Source organism: Malaclemys terrapin, chromosome 1 (genome assembly GCF_027887155.1).
Source record: "Malaclemys terrapin pileata isolate rMalTer1 chromosome 1, rMalTer1.hap1, whole genome shotgun sequence".
In the NCBI taxonomy this organism is placed as follows: Eukaryota; Metazoa; Chordata; order Testudines; family Emydidae; genus Malaclemys; species Malaclemys terrapin.
Window position 1 is genome coordinate 166,778,068 of NC_071505.1, and position 27,699 is coordinate 166,805,766.

General features: G+C 43.5%; 2 protein-coding genes across 3 annotated transcripts in view; one reads left to right on the forward strand and one right to left on the reverse strand.

The window, feature by feature from the left end:
* Nucleotides 1-9,774, forward strand: part of CRYBG3 (crystallin beta-gamma domain containing 3) — a 135,934-nt gene extending 126,160 nt beyond the window's left edge. The window contains exons 20-22 of the mRNA XM_054046201.1: nt 1,104-1,262; nt 4,421-4,580; nt 7,790-9,774. Coding sequence (XP_053902176.1) covers nt 1,104-1,262; nt 4,421-4,580; nt 7,790-7,878 — 408 coding nt within the window. The 3' untranslated portion in view covers nt 7,879-9,774. The remainder of the gene's footprint in view (nt 1-1,103; nt 1,263-4,420; nt 4,581-7,789) is intronic.
* Nucleotides 9,775-12,043: 2,269 nt separating this feature from the next.
* RIOX2 (ribosomal oxygenase 2) overlaps nt 12,044-27,699 on the reverse strand; it is a 30,846-nt gene continuing 15,190 nt past the window's right edge. The window contains exons 5-10 of one of the 2 annotated variants that reach the window (XM_054046224.1): nt 22,909-23,012; nt 18,108-18,210; nt 17,045-17,207; nt 16,015-16,103; nt 14,469-14,579; nt 12,044-12,348 (exon numbers count right to left, since the gene is read on the reverse strand). In XM_054046224.1, the coding sequence (XP_053902199.1) occupies nt 12,190-12,348; nt 14,469-14,579; nt 16,015-16,103; nt 17,045-17,207; nt 18,108-18,210; nt 22,909-23,012 (729 nt within the window). In that variant the 3' untranslated portion in view covers nt 12,044-12,189. Of the gene's footprint in view, nt 12,349-14,468; nt 14,580-16,014; nt 16,104-17,044; nt 17,211-18,107; nt 18,211-22,908; nt 23,013-27,699 lie in introns of both variants that reach the window. The other variant, XM_054046216.1, reaches the window with a different exon arrangement.

Genomic DNA, 27,699 nt, shown 5'->3' on the forward strand with positions numbered 1-27,699 from the left:
CTTAGGACAGCTGATCCGGACTCTTACTGTCTGTTAAAGTTACAGCCTTTCACTTCAGAAACATCACATTACCTTTCACGTCACTTGCATTTGGGCATGCAAATCTGCCATGTCCATTCTCTTGCCATAACAGAGGCTCCAAGGAATGTTACAAGATGCTGCTATTTTTTTTAAATGCTGTTTTTTATGTATGCATGTAAAGCTGTTTGGATCGCTAAAGGGCATGCATATTTGTCTAGCTGCCAGTGTCTTCGGTGTAGGGATATGATCTGGTCCCAAAGGAGAGCGGGACAATATTGCAAAACAATCTGCAGCTTGTTTGCTTATATTCTTCTGCCTTCTCAGTGATGTGCAACAGAGCGAAATCAAAGTTTTCAACTTAATAACTAACAAAAAGATAGTGAAACATGTCAGAAGTGACTACTACTTAATGGATGGACAAAAATTATTCGATTAATGACTTTATAATGAAGATTCTCTCTAATGGCGGGGCATAATTGTGCACATATTTGCAGATGTTTTGGGGTGGGCTTTTTAGGGCAGGATTTTAATGAGCGTGATGTTTAGATTTCAGTTTAAAAAAAAAATCCAGGAGGAATTTTGTCAGCAGCTTTGAACCTCCTTTTTTCAATAAAGATCCCTATATCTCACAATGCACTATACTGGTGTTGTTTCAATGGCCCTGAGGTATGTCATGGAGGAACTGTTTCTTAAGCTAAAACCTCTCAATAATAGCTTTGCAGACTTCCCCTGTAATTTTTTTAATGAGCTGAGTTGGTGGTGATACCAGTTCAGTGCCCTTTTTTGTGTGTGTTCATGAGCAAAAAAGTGTAACATGAATGGCTATACATTAGAAGCCATTGTTGCTTGTTACCATCCACCTCCCATACCTTGTCTCTTGAACAATTTTTTATAGCATGTTCTTTCATTCACCAAACCCACTTAACAACCTGTCTGAAACTGAATATGTAAAAGACATTTTGGAATGGAAAAGAAAGTGGGGAAAACTGCTGTAAGAATACTAGCTGTGCGGGAGCTGGTGGGAGGCTTTGCTCACACCTGCTTATACATGTACAGTATAATGGTGCTTTTCTAACTATCAGCCAGCAGTTTACTTCAGAATAAAGAACCGAGCCCAGGATAAATACTTGACAGTCACTGGAAACCTATCAGATGCAAGAGCTACTTCAGTGTGTGTTTCTTCATACAATGGCAAGAATACCCAGATCTGGCACTACTGTCATGGACTCTTCAAATCCAAGGTGAGTTACTGAATGTTGGAAGTGTAATGTATAAACCCACTCTCCTTTTGTCTTGACTGTGAGTCATTTTCCATGGCTCCATGGTCCCCTCCTGCATCCCTGTAATAGCCTTCCTTTCTTCCATCAGAGCTCTCCTTAAACCGCACTTCCTTCTATCACTGATTCCCTTCACTGTCTGCTCCCTAGGGTGCTGGAACAATTTATATAGTGGGGGTGCTGAGAGCCATTGAACCAAACTGTAACCCTGTACCTAATGGAAACCACTTCAAGCCAGCACCCCTAGATCAAGCATCTCTGCTGCTCCCACGCCTGAGCCTTACATCTTACTTCTTCGTATTATCTGTGTCTAAATTAGACAGAAATTCCTCCTGGCAGGAACCAAGTCATCTATATAAAGCACAGTGCAAGAGCTTTGGTTGCTATGTAAATGAAAAACGTTTAAAAAAACAACCCAAAAGCCTTTTAACTCAGTACAGCTTTTTAAACCAACTTCTTTAACTTTCCAGCATGTTTTCAGGTAAAGGCGCACTTGCTCTGAACATATGAATATGTGATATAGTCACTTCTTGTGTAAACGTCTGTGCATTGAGATGAAAATGTACCCCTGGACATATTACGACACTCTCTGATTCCCCATTGTGTTTTGCTTTCTATCTGTTAGGTACTTTTTAATGGCCCCCCACTATCTGAGCACTTCATAATCTTTGATGTGTTTCTCCTCACAACACCTCCATTAGGTAGGGAAGTGCTATTATCCCCATTTCACAGATGGGAATGGAAGCACAACAAGACAAAGTAACTTTCCCAGGGTCACACAGGAAGTCTGTGGTGGAGCAGGGAGTGGAACTTGAACCTGGGTTTCCAAAGTCCCAGGTTAGCGCCGTAACCACTGGGCACCATCCTTCCTCGTTTTGCTTTGCTTGTGTAATAGTAATATGCTGGCAGTATCGTCTCAGTAAAAATTAAATAAATTGTATTAATCCATACAATGATAATTATATAAATTGAGTTGAAGGAGGAAAAACTGCAGTTCTGATGCATAGTTGTGCTGTTCGATACAACCCTGAGTGGAGCCCAGTGCAGGTCCCCAGGGAGTGATTTTGGCTGAATTCTGCCTTGGGGAGACCAAATTCCTCCTGGAGCAACACACGTGCAAGAGGAGTGCTCCTCCTCCTGCTCCCGGAGTGGATAAAAATCAATGATTTTTAAACAAGGTTTTTTTGGTTTAAATTAAATACAGGTCTGTTTTTTTAAAATGTCAACCTATGTTAAGGTCTCAACTTATTGTAATCTATTAATATAATTTAAATAAAATACACAATAATATTAAGCAATACATATTTACTGACAAGTTTAAGAAAGTCAAACCACTGAACTGGTGGAAGTCACTGGCTGAGCACCTGGAACTAGAGTTTGTTGACGTGCTAAACCAGCTTTTGACAGTAGTAGCCTCTTCTGCAGGTGCAAAGAATATTTTTTTACATATTGGTTTATTCAGGTAGTTCAGTTCAGTGACTAGTTCATTCAAAGTTAAACTAATTGAAAAAGCAGAAAAGTTTGTTTTCCTCTTCCAATCTATGAATGAAAACAAGGTGTGAGAACATGAGATCTTCTAGTTCTAAAATCTTGAAGGACATGGTGACCCAAAACAATCTGTTCAGTTCACTAACTACAGATAATACTTCCCCTGTTTAATAAATCATTTTGTTTTAAATGCAAAACATGTTTTGATAAATTTTTTCCATGTGTCCAGCACATTTAACATAGTTTTATTTAGTTTTAAAAAATCAAATGCTGTCTTTTATGCACTTTTGATTTAATTTGAATTTCCATCCAAATAGTGCTTGACACAAATCACTTAAAAAAAAAAAAAAGAAGTCATTCACCATTTCCCAAAATAATGAAAAAAACATAAAAATTAAGAAACTGAATGAATGCAAGTTAAGCTATATAAATACAGGTATAGGTATAGTGCAGTGGTCTCCAACCTTTTTACGCCCAAGAGCACTTTTTGAATTTAAGGGCAACGCAGGATCTACCTTGGCCCTTCCCCAAAGCCCCGCCCCAATCACTCCATCCCTCCTCCCCTCCTCCGTCGCTAGCTCTCCCCAACTCTCTCTCACTTTCACTGGGCTGCTCTGGGTTGGGGCTGAGGGGTTTGCAGTGTGGGAGGGGGCTCTCGGCTGGGGCAGAGTGTTGGGGGTGCAGGAGGGGGTTTGGGGTGCTGGCCAATGGGAGCTGTAGGGACGGTGCTTGCAGGCAGGCACAAGTGGCGTGGGGCCGGGGCAGGTGGGGAGCCCTGCTGCACCACCCGAGATCGCGATCGACCAGTTGGTGACCACTGGTATACTGCATACTCCTGGTTAGCAAAAAGAAGCACCACATTTAGTGTCAAGGCTATATTTTACTTCAAATCCATGTTTTATCAACCCAATGAGAATGAATCTTTGTTTAAGGAAATAACTAAAATACAAATTGAAACAAATTAAGATAGATTGTTTAAATCAAGGTTTCCGGCTTGCTAATTTAAATCATGAGTAAAATTAATCCACCCTGGCAGTGTACACATCTGTATAAAAGAGGGTCACAATGGGCATGTGCACATAGGCAGTGAGCTGCCCAGAGTGACAGACTCGAGGTAGCAGGGCTCACGCTAGCACTCTAAAAATAACTGTAGACAGCGTATTGAAGTTGTGGCTCGGGCTGTGAAGCCCACTCCCTTCCTAGGCTTAAGTGCTGTGTGCACAGCTATTCTTAGAGAGTTAGCACGAGCCCCTCTAGCCCAAGTCTTTCGACCTGGGTTGGAAGGTTTGCGTCTGCTGACTCTGTACACGTACCCAATAAGGCCTTCAGATATTTAAAAGTGACCTGCAAAGGAAGGAGTAAAGAATTGCTTGTGGTTTTCTTTTTCTTGTATAAAGCCTGCCTGAAAATTCTACTTAATTAAAATAAAATGGTGATTATTTACCTTTAGAAATGTCAGGAATAATGTATGCTAATCTACCCAGTGAACAAGCTATTAGTTGTAAATGTGATGAATGTAATCTGCTCAGAGCTTAGTGGTGGGGTCTATTGCTAATTACAACACTTTTATTTTGAGGCGTCATGGTCGCAATAACCAGATTCTACTGTTATTTTTTTTCCTCCAAATCTCTTAGGCTATTGCTGCATGTCTTGATATTGTCAGTGGCAGAGACCTACCTGGAGCTAAAGTAGCACTGTGGACAGAACATGGAAAGGCTAGGCAGAAGTGGAGACTCAATAAGGATGGAACCATCAGTTCGTACCTCAGTGATCAACTGGTTCTCGATGTCAAAGGTACTAAAAAGCTCATCTGCTAATATAAATGCATGTTTTTGCTGTAGGCAGTTGTGGCTGGCTGGGATGTTCCAGTTATCTGTACCCTCAACGAGCTTGCACAATATTAAACAGTCCATTTACTCTGTTGGGTGAGGTGACAGATGTTCCAATCCACAACTATGTATTTTTACCAATCACTTTTAGTGTATGAGACTGAGAAAAGCACAGTCATGCTATTCCATAACTCCCTAAATCTTGGTAACTTTCACCAGTTTCCACTTCACAACTAACATTTACTAAGGGGAACATTTTGAAAACTATGTTGCAGATGAATGTAGAAAAACACAATTTGTTTTTTGTTTTTTTTTACATTGCTCCTTGTAGCTGATCCCAGCTGTTTGACCAGTCACTTATCAGTTTTACTTTAGGGAGAGCAGAAAGACAATGTCTGGAAGCAGCATTTGAACAAGATGAAAATGCAATTTTATGTCCTAACAAAATAACACCACCACACCCCCACACCCCCCGATACCATAAACCTATTTTGGTACAGTGAAAAACAGCCAAAAAATGTAAAATACCATATCTATATACATTGCCCTGTGTAAAGCCAGATTAGTATCCAGTGGCTTCTTCATACTGAATCTTTCTAGTATGCTGTGGTAGAGCCTCACTTTCAACTACTGTAATAAAGAGCCAGATCTTATTGCCATGTACTTTTAATGACAGCAGGAGTAGAGTGTAAATAAGCTACACAGCCACTCGGGAGGGCAGATCATTTGCTCTTAAAATTTTCAGGATAGTGGTTGGCCCATAGGACTAGGAGTTAGGCAACCTGGGCTCTACATCTAATTCTTGCTGGGCAGAACTGTGTTGCAGGAAGTGCAGCTAAAAGGGAGCATTGCTGTTTAGGAAGCAGAATTGCTCAAGTCCTGCCAATAGTGTGGCAGCCCTGGGAGCATGTAATGGTACAGTGATTCTCTAACCATGGTAAGCAGAGAGCAAGCTGATCTGATAGTACTGTCTCCTCTTCATTTCCAGCTGTTGAGATGCTTTAAAAGAGCTAAAAATACATTACTTTATTAATCCTTTTCCATGTAACCAATTGCTGTAGCTACCCGAGGGGTGTTATACAGTCACAAATGCAGGAAATGGTTTGCACAATGGTAGATGGGAGAGAAAATGTCCAAGACCACCTTTGTTTTTAAAATATAGTTCACTTTATTTAAAAGTTTACTGACGCTGCTGTTAATGATTAAATCTTCTTGTTTCTTGCAACTAGAACTTACGGACGCAATGAAAAATATATCAGCACCAATAAAGAGTTCCTAGCCCACAGGGGTTAAATCAAGAGTAATTCGGGCTCCTAAGTTTTAATTTTAATTAATCATTAGTTTTGTTGTGCGTAGCTTGATCCTAAATTTGTCCTTATTAGATGACAGGTTTTAAAATATGAAATCAGACATTTTAAAAAGCAGCATCTATTTGACAGGATACATGTTGAAATTGTTTAAACCTGTGCTGCTTTATTTAATGCAGGATCTAATATTGAAGTGACCAGGTTGGTACAGGAATAATATCGTTGTTGAATACTAGATTCTTTGGGTGTCTGAAAAGAAATTTAAAATGCAGTTATAAATAGCAGGTCCCTAGGAGCATTTAACTCTTTGGTATTTGCGGTTTGTGACCTGTTAATGCAAAATGCACGGTAGCTCTAACACAGGAATCGTCTATGCTACCTGGAGTCAAGTGGGAAACAGAAAATGAAAGGCCTCTGGCTGGAGAGAACAAACCCTGGCTCAGGATTGTAGCATTCTACACCTGTAAAATGTGCTGATAGTTGTAGCAGTAGCTCTGGATTTGCCAGTTACAAGAAGTAGAAACGCATTTAAGGGAATGGCTGAGAGCCAGTTTTCAGTTCTACAGTTCCTTAATTCTTCACCCTGGCAAAAAGGCTTTTCCTGAGCACAGAGGTACACTTGAAACTAAAAATCCTTCTAAGGGAAATAATAAAACTGAGAGAGCGCTTTCTATCTCTCTGGCAATTGTATAACTCTTATTGGGCCAATATGCATGAAACTGGCAGCTGAAATCTTAACGTTTGTTTCTGAGTGCTATAATGCAAGAAATCTATTGACAAAATGGAGAGAGTTCAGAGAAGACAATACAAGGAAACAGAGTTAGGAGCACTGGGATGAAGGGAGTGAGATTTAGGATGAATATGAGGGGGGGAAATAGGCTCTCTAGCGATTTCCAAAGGGAAGCGGTAGCAAACCCATTGCTTGAGACTGTTTATCAGGTCTAGTTTTAAGAACCAGAAACTGTACTGTGACATACAATGCTGTATAGAATAAGCCTGCTGACGTTGTTATAGGTCTATCCCACCTCTCATTTCTATGATCAGTATTTTAGTGCCCTCAGCAAGGTGAGGAGAAAAAGGGTACAATCACAGAAGACCTAGGACAAAGATCTCCACAAGGGGTCAGGAGTACAAAGGCAGCAGAGACATGGAGGAGAATGAATAGGGAGAAGAGACCCTTTCTTGTGAAGAGGTTGTGTGTAACCTTTGAATGCTACTACCCTCCCCATTCAAAGGCTCTGAATGGAGGGGATTGAGGTGAAAAATTCAAGGCACTCGAATTTGACTGTGGAGGAGGGGTCAAGTGAAGATTGAGGGTACAGACTTGGAGAGCAGAGAGGAAGAAATGATGGAGAGAGTGAGTAGAGGAGACACAGGGTGGAGTTGACAAGTACAGTAGTGGTGTTTAAAGTGGAAAGAAGCTGAGAGCCCTCAAGAGCAGATAAATCCAAAAGAGGGAGTGGAAGGTGGAGAGCTCCTGCTCTTTATAAACATTTCATTAAGACACTGCACCCCTATGCCATCGGACAGAGTGACGGGTACTGTAGCCATTTTACAGCTGAATAAATTAACGCACAAATACATGAAGAGTCAATGCTGTACTCCCAGTGACAGTAAACCACTCTCCACCTCTAAAACCTCAGACAGCTTTTGATTGTGCTAGGAAAAAGTCCATTTTTAACAGATTCACTTTAAAGCTTAGAAGTCTGAGTAACTTTGCAACGAGTTTTCTGTATTTTATAGATAATTTTCAATGTACTATATAATATTATATATATATATATACTCAATTGAACGACCAGCAGTCTATTTGTTTTGTTTATAAGTATGCTGCATTAACCTTGCCTTAATGAACGTCTATTTTTAGGAGGAAATTATTATGACAAGAACTACGTAATCGTAAATCACCCCCTGGAGAGTGAATTCTCACAGAAATGGGACATTGAAATATTGTGAGTAAACCACTACAAAGATCCTGGGAATATGGACCTAAGTGTGTTATGAACACTCTGTTTGAGAGAAGGAACTACTGAAGTCACATGCCACTGGAATGTTACTCAGCAAGTCCACCCTACTTCTTCCTATTAGACACTGACTCCCAAACAATGGAGTTTTGCACATTGGCAAGGTGAGGTTAATGTAATGTTTTTTTTCTAATATTCACACATGACTCCATGTTGAGGTCTTCCTCTTCTTAAGGCACCATTTTAAGCCTAAATTCCTTTAACATTCACTAGTCCTGTTAATCTTTAAGTGAAGGCAAAGATATGATACAGTAGCAAAAACTTGGCAGTTTACTTCTAAATAGCCTTTCCTGTGTCACCTTTTAGGGTATAATATGAACTAGATTTTCCTTTCTCCTCAAAAGTTAAAGGAGACGCTCTGCTGATTTAGGATCAAATTTTAATCACAAAAATCATCTTGCTACAATACACTTTAGTCTGTTCTAACCAAGCACTGGAATTCCAAATCATTGGCCACCTGGGTAAAATTAAGCCCTTATCTGAAGAAGTATTGCATTAAACCATAATAGTTTTTGGATTCATGGGCCTGTCTCCACCCATCAGGTGCCAGCCCAGAAAGTAGACTTTCATATACAGGTAGACAGTCGTACATGCAAATCTATACTGGATCAGGCTAGCTTTCTAGAAGGATTTGTTGAGTATAGAGGTTAAATTAATGCAATACATTTTGGTCTTAAAACCACAGTATATTCAATAGCACCTTTACAAAACAAATCTATCTTGTATGTGTGCTAACAATACCTTGTGCTGCGGCAAGGTTAAACCTGATGCATGCTAACGTCCGTGAGGCTCATCAGCATTGTATACCTCAGCTGAAGCAACTGCTCATTCTTTAGGAAAAGACCTGAAGATGCTGGTGACTTCCAGAAGTACACCCTTCAGTGAAATCTCAATGCTATGCAACATTTTTTCCAGTTAATAAAGAACATATTTGCATTTCATTTCTGAGGGAAAAGTGTTAACTATTTATGTGAGGCAGATTGTATTAAGAGAGCTTCATGGTTTTTGGTTTATTCTTTCACGCATTGGAGAAAAGTGTTTAAAATTCCATTATGTAGTTCCCCTAGAAGTGGGGTCATCCTAAATGCAGTTCAATATGTAATGCTTTCTAAGTGAGGTATCTTCTCTGGCTCGTGTGTTTTTTGTATTGATTATTAAACTATGAAAGGAGGAGTACAGATTAGCTAAACCAAAACGTGAACGATTGTATTATTTCCTATAGCTATTTTGTGTTAATGGCTCATCCTTAAAGCCAAATTTTTGCCACAGAAAAGTGAAACAGGTGTAAGATTATTTTTGTATAAGGGAGAATTCTAGAGTGATATATTTTGAATACCTGTACCTACTTGCACTTATTTACTTTTACATTCTAAAAGCCAAAATCAAATACAGATCTGTAAGTGACTAGGTTTGTGACTGTATATATTTTCTCACTAAAGCACTTGTATAGATTTTTCTATGAAAGTCTGTCAATATACTACATAAGTTTTAAATATGATTTGTGCTTTCTAGTTGTAATATAATCCCTTTTCCCTCAAAACGATGAGTAGATCACAGCTGGTGTATCAGTGTTATATAATAAAGTAAAGCATGTATATTTTAATTGTAAAAACTTGCGGGGGATTCTTTAGCTTGTAGTATTTTGTACTGTGTAAATGCAATAATTTTTGTTTTTAGCTAAGACAGTAAGGCACAAAAATTGCTGAAGAGTGACTTCCTTCCCAAGGACACCAGTTATAGCATTTAAACAAATGCCATATATACACTGAATGACACCTCCCTCCCCCCCATGGCTTAAAAATCTTCATATTAAAATAATGCAAACATTCTTACAGCCTAGGAACAATTATTACAACAGGATATTCATTATCGGCATGTTTACCTTTGACCCTCAGTTTTGTGAAGCCATTTCAGTGTACCAGCATATGGAAGATATGCCGTTATGGTCACTAAAATTAATAGCACTTCTTGCACTAATAGGAGTGTCTAGCTAAATTGCATCAGAGTTACTACCTTTAAAATTTTCTAATGCTGTTTCAATGCTTCACTCATCCCTGAAATTCAGTCACCTCTTCAGCGGAAGGTAATTTTTTTGTTAAGTAACTGTAATATTTCCTACAACATCCTGGTGTATTACCTTTTTCAAAAAAAGTTGGATGGGGTAGCATTGAGGTAACCAGTTATCTCCTAAGGCTGTGGAGAAAAGGCACAATTTTTTTAACCTGTTTGTTTCCCCAGGGCCAGACAATACAGCTATAGACAGAGTTGTGTTTTTGTGTCTCGCGTAAGGGACACCAAGCAGCATGAATGGTTTTGTACTTACTTTACAGGCAGGCTCACTTCCTAGTTGATGGGCAGAGCTGTGAAAACAGGTTAGCCTACCTTACCACAAGTCATTTACTTGGACTAGTCCTGTCACCCCACCTTAGTTGTTTGAAGCAGGGGCCCTGGTTAGGGGGGGAAACCCAAGCAAATAGTGAGTTACATGAGATGAGAGCAAAGACAACTGTAGGCTTGAAATGGGAGTTAGTCACATTATTTGCCACTGGGTAGTTCAGCTTACTGTAACAATCCTGGCTTTGTTTGTAGTCACCCTTCAGCTTCTAGGTAACTAATGGCCATACTTTAAATTCTTCTACGATGCTGTTTAACAAAAGGCAGGTAGGCATATTTTAAAAATGTGTCAGAGGCCACAATGTTTGCTCCATGTTGGATGTTAAAATTAGCACACACAAAAACCACCCATCAGCTGAGAGTTCAGCCAAGAAGTAGCTTTTGGCCCAGTTCTATACACATTCCCTTACTAGTGCTGAGAGAGGTAGAGACCAAGAAAACCTAGACCAAAACTTCCCTAATCTGAGTAAGAAAAAGACAGACATGGTATGCACTGCTTGGGGGTGGAGTATGGAGGAGCAAAAATAAGATGGGTATTTGAGAACCAAGGCTGATAGTCTCACTGGGTTTAATTTTCAGCATGGCTTTGTGCTGTCGTTAAATTTATGACCTAGTGAGACATTTTCCCAAGAAAAGTCACCCTGGTTGAGATTAGACCAGGAGTGACACACATTGTTTACTAAGTAAAACTAACAATAAAAAGTAACTGTGGCAAACCTGTGAGATGTGCAACACAATTTTACTAGATGCTCATTGCAGTGGACCTGTTTCTTATTGAATGACTCTCTTAGTGGATCCAACCCTCACTGCCTGACAACCCTTGTTCCCTCACCCTGCAGGCATCTAAATTTTCACAACTGTGCATATGCAAAGCCACTTTAATCCCTTAAGAGGAACCACTTCAATAGGAGAGACTGAAGGTCAGAGTACACTAGACACACTGATTTGGGGATTTGAAGCCAGGTCTCCCACATCTTTAGTGTTCTAACCACTGAGCTATTGTGTAGAAGTCAGGGGACAGCACCACCACCACCTAAATTGCTTTGAGGGGTGGAGATTAAACTGCACCTCTGCCTTTCTTAGGCAGCCTTGCTGGCTTGTGTAAATCCTACTCTTGGTGTTGGAAAGCATAACCTTAGGTGCCCAAGTCCCTCTTTGCACATCTAACCCTTAGTGCAAAAAGGCAATAGTACAGGGAGGCACAATTTTCTAGAGGCATTAAATACAGGGAGTTGAACTCTGCTTTTAATGCAGGAGACAGCTAAAGCAAGAATCATGGTGGTGGGAGGTGTGCTAAACTGCAGGGACTTTTACCAAACAAACCGTCACAAAGGAATTACTTGCTTTAAGAAGTTTATATTAAAATAGTTCTTTTGGTTTTAGCAGGCGTGAGACAGACCCACTCCTTCCAAGAGGGAACATATTTAAGTACAAAAGGCCTTTTTTAACTTTAAAAAGTGAACTTTGCTAAATGTAGGCTTCACTGCTCAATCGGCAGTTGCTATGATGATGTTATAATTTTTGACCAATTCTTCTCCTTTTCTGCTACACTTACTGTGTCCCTCTGCCTAAATTATCCTCATTTTACATTTAAAATTTCAAGGCATAAAAGCCACCTTGCCTTTTGGATTTAGATTTCCCTAAGGCATGCAGAAGAGGGTGATTTTGAAGCCTCTTTAAAAAAGAAATACAGCACTAGAGTGTACATTGTACTATTTGCCATTTATTACTTTGCTGTCAATACAAGGCAGCAGCTCCATAGAAGAGGAGGACTCAGATGGTCCTTTGTCAGTACATACTCCAAGGCTGAAATGTCAGGGTCCAGGAACATGGCTGATTTTTTAAAGACTCAGATTACCTCGATGAGACATTCAGCCCAGAGTGATAACACAAGGTTCTCTTTCTCTGCATCTGATTTAAGGCTCAGTTCCTTAACAGCGACAGTAGCACTTCTCCAGATTTGCTTCAATGCATCCATGTGAGATAGAGGAAAACGTAATCCATGAGTCTAAAAAGGAAATTACTCCCCCCCCCCCCAAAAAAAAAAATCAGGCAAGGGTAGAATTGAGGCCTAATTGAAACAACATGCAGATATTTTACAAAGTCTCTCCCACAACATCATGTGTGTTTTAACACACAAACACCAACAGTGCAGAGCATCCACCGTAGGTATCCTGTTCTGGGAACATGAAGCACGTGCTAACATCTGGACTATCATCCCCAGTGCATAGTGGCTCGGGGGTGGGGGGAGAGAGTGTTACATACATTTACCTCATTCATATATTTTTGGGTTGCACCACTGCCTACTTTAAAGACCACGTGTAGATAGCCACAACCTGTGCTCACATAGACATCATGGGCCTGAAGGTTTTTCCGTTGACCACATCCTCCCTTAGGCTGAGTGCACAGGGAGAGACAGAGCTTCACTTTCATTCTTGTCATTTGTTTCTTGCTGTTTTTTCCTCTTTTCTCTGTATAATCCAGCAGTTGCCCCTGCAGTGGAGCTCTCAAGGGATGTATCAGCCATACCATGGCGATACTTGATATATGAGGGGGGGCTTTGCTGTGACCCTGTTCTACTCTGAGTCCTCACTGCAGCAATGTCAGGTGCCTTGTGGGATTTGTGCCAGGCTCTGCCTTGGACGCACACGATGATTAGACTTGCCTAGATGAGGTCTAATCCCAAAGCCAGTGCAGGATCCCTGTGTGCCAGGGAAGAAATCGTAAGCATAGACACATGGTTTGCTACAAATACAGGAGATAGCAGTCAAGCACACCAAATTTCTCTAGTATAAACAGGGCCTGTGTTATTACATTAAAATGCCAATCAAAGTGAGACTATTTGAGGTGGCACAGCAAAATTTAAGTTATACAAACCACATACAAGAGTTATGAGGGCATATGTAAAGCCTGGTTCCAATTACCAAAGCAAAAAACAAGTGCTAGACAAATAGCCTACAATATCTTTTGCCTCTAAATATTTTGTACAGCGTAGCTGTTTTTGAAGAATCCTGCATTCTCAGCTCTTCCAGGTCAAAGCTTTAGTTGGTTCAGATTGATGTTAATCAGACATTCTGACACATCCCAGAGGCACTGACACTCTGCTCAGTATAATATACACGATCCCAAATGAAGCGAAGGCTAGTCACACTGTTGAAGTCATCAATATTGTCCTGAGCAAGAAAGGGAGGATCCCTTCAGGCATAGTGATAAAAGCACCAATCACCGGCGCTCAAAAGAAAGATATCTTCATGAAGTTTAGATTAAAAAAAAAAAAAAAAAAGCAGCACTTTCTGTTGGCACATAACTTAATTATTGCATGAGCTTTAAGAAATCACATCGAATGTGAAGTGCGGGGGGTCAGACAGAGCCAACACACGGTCTGGTCTCTATAGAACGTGAGAGGTTATTTGAACAAAAAACAAAACTGACTAGCTCTGTTGCCCAGAGTAAACCTTTTTGAATGGCACTGCCAGAGTCTGCAAACAGACTGAGAGAAACGAAGACCTATGGGTGGAAAACTGCTATTTAATTCAGTAAGGTGTTGACTGTGGAACCTAATGGTGAACATTTGAACTGTCACCAGTGTTAAAACAAGTATCAGAGGGGTAGTCATGTTAGTCTGTATCCACAAAAACAACGAGGAGTCTGGTGGCACCTTAATTTGGGCATATCCACAAAAACTTAGTCTTTAAGATACCACCAGACTCCTCGTTGTTTTAGTGTTAAAACAAACAGCAGTGAAATAGCTGGTAGAAACATCCAGCTATTCTGGCTGGTTTTTAGAGTTGGGTGCAGTGTGCCCTCACTTGGCTTCTGCCCCTTCCCCTCATGTCCGACTAGTCTTGACAGAGAGGGCAGCAGAGCACATAGAAGGGGGGTGAGAAAAGCAATGAGTTTCTGCTAATCCTCCAGCACATCTTGACTAGAGAGCAAGTGAATTAAACCTGCAGAACAAATCTACATGAAGCCTAACTTGGGGAAACAACAATTTAAACATGAGAAGCTGTAGAACTTCCTTTCCTTTTGTTGCAGGGGTACAGTCTGCTCTGTTATACATTTAGGGCTGGTTATGGGGCATGCCCATCAGTGCTTAGCATATCTAACTAAACAGAATAAACAACAAACCTCAGATATCCCTTCTTCACTAGTGTCATCATCCTCATTCCCCATCATGTGCCTCTCTCTCCTGTTCTTTAAAGAGTGATAGACATAAACCATCTCTTTGCGAAGCTCATCCTAAAAGACAGCAGGAGGAAAACCATTATCATACAAGACAGGGTAAGTTAATTGCTTTGATCACATCTAATTACCTCCTTATTTAAGCAGCTCATTTTAAGACTAACTCAGGAACTCTTAACTACCCACCCTAGTCCGGGTGCCACCTGCTTTAGTGGAGACGAGGCTGCAGAATGCTAGTCTTGAAGAAGTGACTTTCAGAGACTTCTATTTTTCAGCCTACAATGCTGACCAGGTGTGTGTGAGGGCAGGCATCTAGTCTCCCCTTGACCATGTGAGGCTGAAAGGACCATAGAGCCTCCATAACTAAAGCCATCAATAGGTTAAGACTACAGAATGGAACTTAAGTTATTTACAACATGGACTATCCTTCAGGGTACACATGCTGCAGGGCCTTCATAAAGGACTAGATGGCTTGTTAGGCTACGTATCTTGTCTACATCACAGGCCCAAAGTGGGCCTAGGCCAGTAGTGATCCGAATTTGGATCACTATCTCACAAATTCCAGGCCTTTGGTCAGATTCTTGGGGGCAATTGTCTGCCAATTGCAAGTAGTAGTTTCTGTGACAGAGAGTCAGCTGCCCTCTTGACTCCTAAGGGTAAACCCTCCAATCCAAGCACGGCTTGCCAAGGCAAGGAAGCTCGTCCTACCTCTTGTACCTGTGCTGTAGACAGAAGACTAGTTTCTACAACTGTCAATTTAGATCCTTTCTCCACTAACCCCTATCCCCTCCAAAAAAAACCTCTGCCAGCAGGCCTTGGTTTACACGGTGTCAAGAGTACTCATCAGAGACCACAATGTTACCATCTCCTCCATGGAACAACTCAGTACCCACAGCCAGCATGGCAGGGCCAAGGATAACAGAGACAGAGGGTTACTTACAATCATAATGCAGGCCATGGCTGCCCCATTGAAGTCAACAGAGCTGCACCCTCTTGCACAAGGTCTTAAATAATATGACCTAGCTGTTATATAGTGCTTTTCATAAGTAGATCTCAAAGCTGTTTACAAAAGAGGTAAGGATCACACTCTCCATTTTAGATAGGAGGAAACTGAAGCACAAAGAGGTGAAGTGACTTTAAATCCTATTTAATGTCCTATCTTGAAAAGAATGTGTTTCAAAAGCAAATCTCCTTTGCCAGAGAGCGGCAAGAGATATCCGAGTATATGGTACCAGGCTTTTTCTGGATCTAAGGCCATTTGCCAATTCCTGGTGAAAGCTCTGTGTATGGTACACAAAATCCCTGAGTAATTCTACTTTGTAGAACTTCAAACTGAAAACACTACATTGTAGAACAAAATTGCATTACATCATTGAAATCTCATGACAAATCCTAATCAGATGCTGGGCAACTAAACAAACACTCCTACGAATAGTCCAGGACAGCACAACAAAGCAGCAAGCACCTATGGAGGCAGTTTCATTATACTTACAGAATTTTCTTGATCAGGTTCCACTGTAATTATGGCATGATCTTTAAACCGCAATCTGATTTTGCTGTCTAATTTTGGTAATTTTCCACCTAAGAGAAAAACATACTGTCCTTCAGAAAGGAAGGAAACCAAACCAATCTTTGCTGAGAAAATTTTGTTTAGCTTTTTTTCTTCCTATAGCTTAAAGTCCAAGTATGAATAGCTCTACTTTTGACTTCTGCTTATTCTCAGATACAGGGAGGAAAGAGGATTCTTTCAGATTCTAAGGCATTTACGTTCAGGTTCATCAGATACAATAGCTACAACAGCAAGTTGGCATATTAGCAACAACCTCCACCAGTTAAAGCAATATGCCCTTAGAATAAATATGTAATTCTAACAATCAAGCACAACATTACACATTTGCTTCATTCATTTTAAATAGAAAAGTAATCGGTTCAAAATTCAATCATATGTAAAGAATCTACTATTATCACTTTGCCCAAATCAGCACCTTTAACGCATGGATCTCAAAGCAGTTCAACAACAGACATTAGTTAAGCCTCAAAGCATCCCTCCTTTCAGGAAGGTTGGGGATTAGCCCCATTTTACAGAAGGCTAAACTGAAACTGGAGCACAGATAAAATGACCTGCCAGGATTCACACACACAGTCAGTGGCAGAGCAAGGGGTAGGAAGGACTGGCAGGAATCCTGGCAATCCCTGTGATCTAATCACTTGACAGCACTTGCTGCAAAACTTCAGAAATTTCCTCCAGTGCCAAGTCAGGTGCTATGGTTAGGCAGCTGATATGCTGTCATCAGAGCTCATTACACTAATTATAACCATCTCATTGCTACCTTGTGCTCCCATCTGTCTGCTGCATCCACCTGTTGGCTCTTGCCTTACACGCAAGGACTGCATTTGGTGTGCACACAAAGTGTCTACCGGAATGGGGAGTTGCTCCCATACTGAGGCCTCTAATGCTACCACAATGCAGATAGTCATCATGATCCCCCACCAAGGGAATCAAGAGTAAACTTAAATGCCACCTGGAGCCAAGAGATCAGAGCTGTTCCCCAAGAAAGGCGGTAATCGGTTCATGATGAAATCCTTCTTCATGTCCGAGGATCTCAGTTCTTTGGTGTTTTCCAGCCGGTCTGCAAGACTTCTCAGAAAGCTGCTTAATCTCCTTGTTGAGTCAGCTATATCCACCTGCTGAACACACACAGATCCTCACAAATGAGCCCGAGTTAATTATCAGAGACAATCCTAATTCACTAGAGAAGGGATGGGTCAAAATCCTCAAAGCATTACAGATGCTGGGAACCATGCTACTGTGTGGAGTCTTTGAAGTAGCATGAGGAGAGTGCTCACATTTGGGGCTGTCAGTATCCCTTTGAACTACATGAAAAAGTGAAAAAAATCAATGGCAAAGCATTCTCCGGTCGACCCCAGTACTCCAGCTCCCCAAGAAGAGTAAGGGAAGTCGACTAGAGAACATCTCCCGCCGATGCAGCACAGTTAGGACACCGGGGTAAATCAAGTTATTCACATAGATGGAGTAGTGTAACTTAGGTCAACTTACGCCGGTAGTGAAAACAAGTCTTAGCATCACTAAGAATTCCGCCAGAAGGAAGTGACACCTGAGAGGGACTCTAAAACAACACCACAACTGAGAGGAAAGTGTTGGAGCTTGGGATCATGTTGGATATATAGATAGCAGTTCAACAACCTAGACACGGCTTGTGGGCGGCATATTCCTTGGGGTTGAAAATGGAGGTGAACTGCAGACCTCAAAAGGAGGTGGTTTTGGTACTACATGATGGGGCCAACACGTCAATAGGGCTATCATGGAATGATAGAATATCAGGGTTGGAAGGGACCTCAGGAGGTCATCTAGTCCAACCCTCTGCTCAAAGCAGGACCAATCCCCAGTTAGATTTTTGCCCCAAATCCCTAAATGGCCCCCTCAAGGATTAAACTCACCACCCTGGGTTTAGCAGGCCAATGCTCAAACCACTGAGCTATCCCTCTTCCCCAAGAGAGCTGCGAACATTTCTTTAACATACAGAAGTTCATGCTACATTTCCCCTCACAATCTCATCTCTTTACCATCAGTAGTTGCCTCGGTATACTTGTCCGTAGAGCCACATCTTCCTTCGCTGTATCAAACACAAGCCCAGGAATCGTATCTAACAAGAAATCTCCCCAAGAACTGCAGGGTGGAGGGAAACAAAAACAACTGAAAGGGTGACACTGAAATGAGGCTCAAAGGGACTATCTAACTGTTTCTCGTCTATATAGAGTGGAAGCTATGTATAGCTAACTTGGATAAAGCAAGATTCTCTTTATTAGCATTGGTCACAGCTTGTTAATGTTGAGTTTAGATTTGCACTTAAAGCTAAGGATTCTTAGTTATGTCTGAACAATACAGGGTATCCTTCCCAACTTTACCGCACTTACTCTTTCGGTATGGAGACTTTACAAATAAATCCACAAATCCATTACTGTACGAGTTAAAATTAATGGAAAAATTTAAGAAATTGAGCACAGTGTCAGACCTTTGACTCCAGTGGTCAGAACAAAATAATGCAGACTAGCTTTCTAAAAAAAATCACTGAACCCTTATGCAGTGGCTACATTTGAAAACTGTGTTTTAGGATTAATGGTAATTTTTTGCTGTTATTTCCCACAGCTGAAAGTTTTTGTTTCAGAGGCTGTTGAATAATCATCTTCAAAAAATTCCACAATTCGTTCACAATGGCTGCCATCTCCCACTGCGCTCTATGAGAGCCAAACTCTCCTCTCCTCCCCCTTCCTCCCCCCACTGGGCCAGGAGCAGAGCCGAGGCTGGGAGTGGGGGCCAGGAGCAGCGATGTGGCCGGGGTCTGAAGCCAGGCTGGAGCGAAGCTGGGGCTGGGTGGTGCTCCCTCCCCGACCCCTCGTAGGGGCTGGCTGGGGCCCCCACCACTGTCCTCCAGATGTTCCTCTGTGCCCACTTTGGGGGGCACACCCCACAGTTTGGGAACCACTGCTCTAGGCAGTGCTGTAATACAAGTGATACATGAATAATAATGCCACCACCTCTGCCTCAGAAAAGTTTACCATCTTTTTCTCCTTACATGTCCCAACTGCTGCTGTTCATTGGGTGTATGTGAAAAAGGAATCTTTGGTTGATGTTAGTAATTAAACACCGGAGCAGCTTCCATCTTAGACCTTCCCCTTCCCTCCTACCTCTGCTACACTCTAAATAGAGGCGGCTCTGACCCTTGTTTTAAAAAATAATCCATTCCCACTACCATGAGCTGCATTGTTTAACTTGGCTCTGCAATGCAGCCATGCAATGAGACCAGGGATACACCAGGAAATTGAAGCTCCAGCAGCCTAAATAGGACAGTGAAATAATGGGAGTTCCAAGCTGAAGAAAACCCCACAACTACATTATTAGGACGATCCAAAAGATTCCCCTCACACGGCAGGGAGTGACATCATCAGCCACTGAAACACGCTGAGAAAGAGCGGGCACTGCTAAAGTAGATAGTTAACCTTAAAATAGGGATTTACAGGTAATTTTATAAACACATTAACATGTAACACAAACACGTACATTTTCAAAAAGGACCACATTCAATTAATTTGTACGTATATATGCACATAGCCCTTCCTATTTGTGTGCAATAGCTGCTTGTTACTAAGGTTACCCAAAATTTCCTATTAGAAGACCCTGTTCTCTATTACTTATCAAACCTCAGCCAAACATTCGGGCTGAAATTCTCCATGTTGGTGTCTGCCTCAGGCTGAATTGTTTTGAATAATTTCAACCAAAACAGTTCAGCTGTTTCCAAGATGAAGGATGAAGAAAATATATTTTGCCCATGTTAAAAAATTCTGGAGATCGCTTCTCTGAAATGCTCTAGAAACTCCATGCTTTGGTGCAGGGATTTGAAATTCAGTCGGGGATGTGTCTTTTGCCATCCCCATGAAAAATCCACCTAAATTTGGCCACCTTAGAAGCCTCTGAAAAACTGTACTTTGTACATGCTCAGTAGAAACTTCTTGGACTTCAGCAGCTAAAATCTCCTAAGATTCCATCTTCATAGAGCACACTCCCTCCCCTCACAGCTCCTAGTGTGACCTGGCTACACATGCATCATCCCCATAGAGCAACAGAGCAAGCTTCAGCCCAAGTCTAAAGGGGCAAAGGCAGACTCTCCCTGTAATTGCTGCTCTGCGATAGAGCCTGGCACCAAAACGGAGAGCAAGGAGACTCTCTCCTATGCTTTCAGTGGTTCCCCACCTCCAGGCAGTGGGAAGGAAGAAGCAGTGTGATTCAAATGCAGAGGGGACAAGAGGTGGGCCTGGGAATTGAGAAGAGGGGGAAGAAAAACTGACTGGGAGTGTAATTTGTGGGGGTGAAAGGGCAGAGACTGGCACTGGCTGGGCACAGATTGAGGCACAGGCACAAGGGGGCAAGTTAAGGTTGCACAAGAATCTCAATTCTGGCATTTCCTTTTGAGTGCTTAACGTTGCAACCTTAAGTGTTCTTATAACAGTTGTTTGTGCGTAATATATGTTCAGAGTGCAACACCGCTACAGCTGGCGGTGTATTTAGAATTCTGTATATCCACTTCTTGGGTATACATATTACTGGATGAATGCAGACACCCAGCCATATTAAACTGCCTACATAATCAAACCCCCATCCTGCTGTTCCTCTGTGAAGTCAGTGGAACACAAGCTAAGACTGCAAGTAAACATCACATTCATTCCATTGCCCTCAGTCACTCAGCCAAGGAAAACAACGCTTACAGGACAGACTGATCATGACGCCAAGGAAGAGCACAAAAGACGACTATGATGATTGTTGCATTTTAAGAGCTCTTGGAAAATTTCCCCAAAACAAACAGCACGTACCACACGTTCCTGATATTTATAGTCAGTCTCATCACTGCGCTTTACCCCCAGGGATGAGAAATACAAAGTAGCAACTTTTCCTAAGATTGCTGCTCATGCTGCCTGGGATTCTTGAGAGAATGTGAAGGAAGCTTTAGTTACCAATAGCCTGATGAGCATGGATAAATATTAGGGCATGCTTTTCCTGTTAAAGGAACAGCACTCTTCTAGCCTCTTGCTCATTCTCAGAACACTCTAGGGAACATGCTCCTTGATGGTACTGCTTCACAAGTAACTGAGTGAACTGGCATTGCCTTACGCCATAGCTGATGGATTATGTTCACTCAACACCAGCCTCTCAGGCCTTCAGCAATTATGTGACGGGGATCTGATGCAATCCAGTGTAAATCCTCCTCTTTCAATACTATTTGACAGATGATATAATAGTTGTAAGGACTGACTTGAGCAATTCCTGTTCTGATCATAAAAACTGATCACTGCAAGTGGATCCATAAAGCAGTGAACTTACTCAGCAAAATCTGCACCATGACAAGACAGCATGAGTTCTGCTAGGCCAAACCAGCTCAGGAAGTATGATTCTAATGCTGCCTCTCCATAATACAAGCAGAAAACGTACTGTAAAGTAACTTTTGATTACCAAAACTGAATCCCACTGTAAATCAGTAAAGACTCACCTACTGTATGGGAGAGACATGTCCTCTGCTCAAAGCCATTTCAGCTTAAGCTTTAGAACATGAACCAGGTGGAGAAAATCTGAAAGCTGGTCATTTTACAGGGTCACCAGTGAATCAAGTAGGAAGTGCTACTCCAGGGTTCAGCAGGTTTTCCAGCAGCTATGAAACGTGGTATATTAGGTTTATGTGTTTCTTTGGAATATGGGCAGGGGATGAGACACCCCCTACTGCTAGAAATCCTTCCCACATCTGATTCCTCACCCAGACCATTGACTCAGAGACCAGCAGTGGAGAAACAGGTTAGGTGGGAGCAGGGATCCCCCAGTGGGAAAAGGCACCAGCAGGGGGAAGGTGTAGGAAACAGTGTTGAGGTGGAAGTTGATCTCTGGGGAAAGGCTGAAAGGGGTAGATGAAAAGCATGCGGATATTTTTATAAAGGGATGGTTTGCAGCTAAGAAAAAGAGGAAAGGGATAGCTCAGTGGTTTGAGCATTGGCCTGTTAAACCCAGGGTTGTGAGTTCAATCCTTGAGGGGACCATTTAGGGATCTGGGACAAAAAATTGTCAGTGATGGTACTTGGTCCTGCTGTGAAGGCAGGGGACTGGAATTGATGACCTTTCAAGGTCCCTTCCAGTTCTATGAGATAGGTATATTTCCATATAATAATAAAGTTTGGGTGCCTGGTGGAGGCAGCATAGGAGAGAAAAACTAACAACTCATCCTTGATGTGCTTAATAGTCTCTGGGTTAAGAAATGTGCAATAACCTCTCCAGTTGGTGAGAGACTGTATAAAATGCAACACTGAATTTGTACTTGTCATTTATCTTCCACTTAAAGTCCCCAGCTGGTAAGTAGTAAGTAAGTAATTAAAAATGATTCTGTTAAAAGCAGCCTCCTTGCTATGTTTCTATGCAACAATTAACTAATGATTTGCTTTCCCAGACCTTTATTACTCCTACATGAATACTGGCTTAGATTTAAATTACAGTGTTGCACTTCTATGGTATCATTCATCAGAAGATTTCATAGCACCTTACAATCAAACAAATTTCACAAAAGCCCTGCAAGGGAGGCAGGTAAAGTATTATCCCCATATTACTGATGGGGAAACTGAGGCACAAAGGCTAGGGTATTTGTCAATGGTCACACAGCAAGTTCAGTACCTGAACAAGGAACAGAACACCCAAGAGCCCCAAACTACAAAGCCTTTGCTCTAGCCAACAGATAGCACCACTTCTCTGAAACACACATATTTTAGGTCACCGTTAGCATTTATCCAAACTGCCCAAGGACGCCACGCTATGAAAATGGTAAAGAATAATTACTTGTTTTGGTAGGTGCTGATGGTCACATGAGTAGAATACAATCCCCCCGGAGGAGTGTCAGCTTGGTGGATAGTTCCTCTTGGAAAGTATAACAAATCTCCTGGCTAAAAGAAAATAGAAGGAAAACACAATTAAGTATGAGAGTCTCTTGGTAACTACCTTTCTGCAATGTTAGCAAAATAAAGAAATTACTCCTTAGATAGCAATGCTGACAGTTGAATATAAAATCATGCAATACAATAGACCCTCCTTTACATGCCACATAGCTGAGCTATGAAAGGGGACCTCTTAAGGCTGGAGAGCCTGACAGCTGAACTAAATTCTTCCTTATTATTTGTGAAGTCAAAAGCAAATTAAAATTTACTAATATGCTCATTAAACTAGGTACACACAAAATGAAGAAGTGACTGAGACTGGCCCATTGACAAAGTGAGCCAGTGGAAGAGCGACAAACAAGTGAAATGCTATCTGGATCCAACCTACCACCCTTGAAAGGGAGGGAGGGGGGGAAAACCAACTAGAGTTGCCTAGGAAAGCTAATAAAACCCATCTATGCTAGGTACTAATGTATTTTTAAATACAGTTTGAGCAGTTCTAGTAACAGGTCTTAAACAAAATGACCACCCGTCCTCCTTCCCCCTGCCCCACCCCCCATCCTCCTATCTTAACAATCCTTGTGAGAAAGGGCTCTTTAAAAGTGATGCCATTTAGCAGAATGGAGATAACAGATAATAAAGATGAGGGAGCAGAGAACAGACAGACAAAGGACCACCACCATGAAGAAAAAATTTGCACCACTAAAAAACTCATCACAGAAAAACATTTCAGGCCCAGCACAACTCTGCAAGAACATGCCACCACCAAACCACACCCTTCAGTTCCCAAGATCAAATGTTACATAAGCACTGCCAAGAATTTGGTTAACTTTAAAATCAATTTCAGGAATAATTAGATATGTGACTGCTACTGCAAATAAAGCTAAATTTACAGCTTCTCCCATTAAATTCTGAATACCTGGACAACGTGTTCCAGGAGAGAGTCATAAAATAACTATGGTAAAACAAAATAAATTTTAATCTTAAATTTCATTTAATTGCCAGGTTCAAACCACTCTTTAGGCAGATTAGTGGGCATAAAAAAAAAAAAAGATTTTAAGTGAATACTCTTCAAATGGCTTCTTCAAGTAGGTGAATTAAAGGTCTCCTCCAATTACAGAATTTCACAGGATTTAGCAAGATCACTTATGTTTGTCCATTTATAAAGAGCTTTGGTTTGTCATAGGTAAACCACATGTGATCCACTTACCTTTTAAACAAGCTTCCCTCTGCCGTTAATAAATTGTCTTGATTATCTATCACAACTAGAAAGGATCAACTTGTGGAGTTATCAAAGGACAGGTACCTGTTCCGTAACTGACGTTCTTCAAGATGTGTTGCTCCTGTCTATTCCACAGTAGGTGTGCATGCTCGCCACATGCACCAGTGTTGGAAGTTTTTCCCTTAGCAGCATCCATAGTGGGGGAGCACCACTGCGACCCCTGGAGTGGTGCCGACATATCGCGCTATAAAGGGGGCTGTGTGCTCCCCCCACCCTCAGTTCCTTCTTGCCAGATAACTCCGACAGAGGGGAAGGAGGGTGGGATGTGAAATAGACAGGAGCAACATCTCGGAGAACACCAGTTACGGAACAGGTAACTGTCCTTTCTTCTTCGAGTGATTGCTCCTGTGTATTCCATAGTAGGTCACTCCAAGCTATACCTGACGGAGGTGGGTAGGAGTTCTAAATGATAAAGGTTAAGGATTGGAGCACTGCCCTACCAAACCAAGCGTCATCCCTTGCTTGGGAGACAATCGCATAGTGCAATGAAAAAGTGTGGACAGAGGACCATGTAGGAGCCCTGCATATGTCCTGAATGGGGACATGAGCCACATAGGCCGCAAACAAGGCCTGGGCTCTCGTTGAGTGCGCCTTAACAATAGGAGGCGGGGGAACCCCAGCCAGGTCATAACACGTGCGTATGCACAAGGTGATCCAGTGGGAAATCCGCTGGGTGGAAACCGGTTGCCCTCTCATGCGCTCGGCCGTAGCAATGAAAAGCTGAGGAATGCCCGAAATGGCCTTGTTGGATCCACGTAAAAGGCCAGCGCCCTAAGCACATCTAGCATGTGTAGGCGTCGTTCCTCATTGGAGGAATGGGGCTTAGGACACAGGACTGGCAGGAAAATGTCCTGGTCCATATGAAATGCCGAGACCACCTTCGGTAGGAAGGCCGGGTGTGGGCGAAGCTGCCCCTTCCCCTTATGGAAGACAGCATACGGGGGTTCTGAGGTGAGCGCCCTAAGCTCTGAAATGCTGCGGGCTGAGGTGATAGCCACCAAAAATGCCACTTTCTCAGGTAAGTGGGACCAGGAACAAGTGGCCAAGGGCTCAAAGGGAGGTCCCACGAGGCGTGACAGTACCAGGTTCAGGTCCCAAGGGGAACCGGGGGTCTAGCATAAGGGAACGCTCTGTCCAAACCCTTTAAAAACCTGGAAGTCATTTGGTGGGAAAACACTGACTGTCCCGCCACCGGAGGGTGGAAGGCCAAAATGGCCACCAGGTGCACCCTGATCGAGGAGGGAACTAGCCCTTGGGTCCTAAGGGACAGGAGGTAGTCCAGGGCCAGCTGGAGCAGAGCAGACATGGTGGAGGAGCCTCTCTCCCTCGCCCAGGAGGAGAGCCGATACCACTTGGCCAGGTAGGTCCTCCGTGTGGACAACTTCCTGCTTTCAAGCAGGACACGTCTAACAGGCTCGGTACACCTCCCCTCCTCCGCATTTAGCCACGGAGCAGCCACGCCGTGAGGTGGAGCGGGCCCAGGTCGGGCTGGAGGAGACGACCTCCCTCCTGGGAGAGGAGGTCCGGGTGGAGCGGCAGCCTGCGAGGGGGGGGCAGCCAAGAGTTGCAGTAGGGTCCCGTACCAATGTTGATGGGCCCAATCCGGGGCTATCAGGATAATTCTCGCCCCATCTGACTTCACCTTCTGTAGGACCCTGCCTATGAGGGGGAAGGGCGGGAAGGCGTACATCGGGGCCCCGACCAATCAAGCAGGAATGCGTCCGTCATGGCCCCATCGCCTTCTATCACTGTGGAGCAGAACCTGGGACACAGGCGGTTCTGAGCGATGGCGAATAGGTCCACCTGGGGAGTGCCCCACTGAAGGAAAATCCATTCTGCCACCTCCCTGTGCAGGGACCACTCGTGTTGTTGTGAGAACACCCTGCTCAGGTGATCTACTAGCGTGTTGCTCTCGCCGGGTAGGTGGAACGCTCGGAGGAGGATGTTGTGGGCTATACAGAACTCCCACAGGAGTTGGGCTTCCTGGCATAAGGCCCTGGAGCGCATGCCCCCTTGCCTGTTGATGTAATACACTGCAGTGATGTTGTCTGTGAGGACTCTGACCACCTTCCCTTGTAAGTGCTGGCGAAAGGCCAGGCGCACAGCCCGGAGTTCCCTGACATTTATATGCAGGGTCAGTTCCTCGGGTGACCACATACCCTGGGTCCTGATGTCCCCCACGTGGGCTCCCCAGCCCAGGTCCGAGGCATCCGACACTAGATCTAGTGAGGGAGAGGGGTCTCGGAAGGGGATTCCCCGGAGCATGTTGCTCTGGAGGGACCACTATTGGAGGTCTGCAACCACCGCGGGCGGCACCGTAACAACCTTGTCCAGACCGTCCCTGGTCTGGGAGTAGCGGGAGGCCAGCCAGAGTTGAAGGGACAGGTTGGAGTCTGAGGTGCTGTCTCTGTAATGCCTCCGGTACCCAAGACTATGACGCCTCGGTGCCTGGGATTCCCGTGACGAGCTCCGGGCGTAGCACCTTCCACGGCAGGTGCCGGAGGAGGAACAGCGGTGCCGACGACGACGAGACCTGTCCCTGCGGTGAAGGCTCGAAGAGGAGCGGTGCTGTCTCTTAGTGCCTCCCCTACGGTCTCCCGGAGTGGAAGTGGAAAGCTTGCTCGCAGATGATCCTGCTTGCGGCGTGGAGGCGCGCTGGGGTCCACGGCTCAGCCCTTCAACTTGGGACGGTATGTCGACCTCGGAGATGTCTGGAGAGGGTCAATGGGCACTGAGCGAAGGCTTCCCACAGGATCGGGGGCCCGACTGAAGCGGCGCTCCCGGTACCGGAAGCATCATGATGTCGCACGCAGCCTGAGCTGCCTCCGGCGTTGAAGGCATTCTCACCTCTGGCGAGGCACGCGTGGATGGCACCCGACTACTCCGCTCCACCCGAGTCGGAGGTCTCGGTGCCGATGGGGATCGTGGGCTTCCCAACGCGGGTCTAGCCTCACCCCGATTTTTCTCCTGGCGCCACTGAGTCTTCCCTTGCTTCTTAGAAGGGGGGGTGGTGCCGGCTCATCAACCGGGCGTCGCTGCGCACCGACGACGTGGTACTGGGCGCAGAATCAGGACGGCGCACCTGGGGCGCTTCGCTGTGTGCCGAGGATGAGGTGCCCGGCGTGGGGTCGGCTCGACGTGACCGGTGCCGGGGTCAACACCAACTCCATTAGGAGAGCTCGGAGTCAGATCTCACGCTCCCTCTTCGTTCGGGGCTTGAAGGAGCGGCAAATTTTACACTTCTCACTAATGTGAGCCTCGCCCAGACAGCGAAGACACTGAGTGTGTGGATCGCTTCTGAGCATAGGATTGCAACAAGAGTCGCACGACTTGAAGCCTGGGCCACGGGGCATGCCCCGAGCCCAGCACCAACAGAGAAAGAGTTCAACAAGTGAGAGAAGCTGGATACCACTA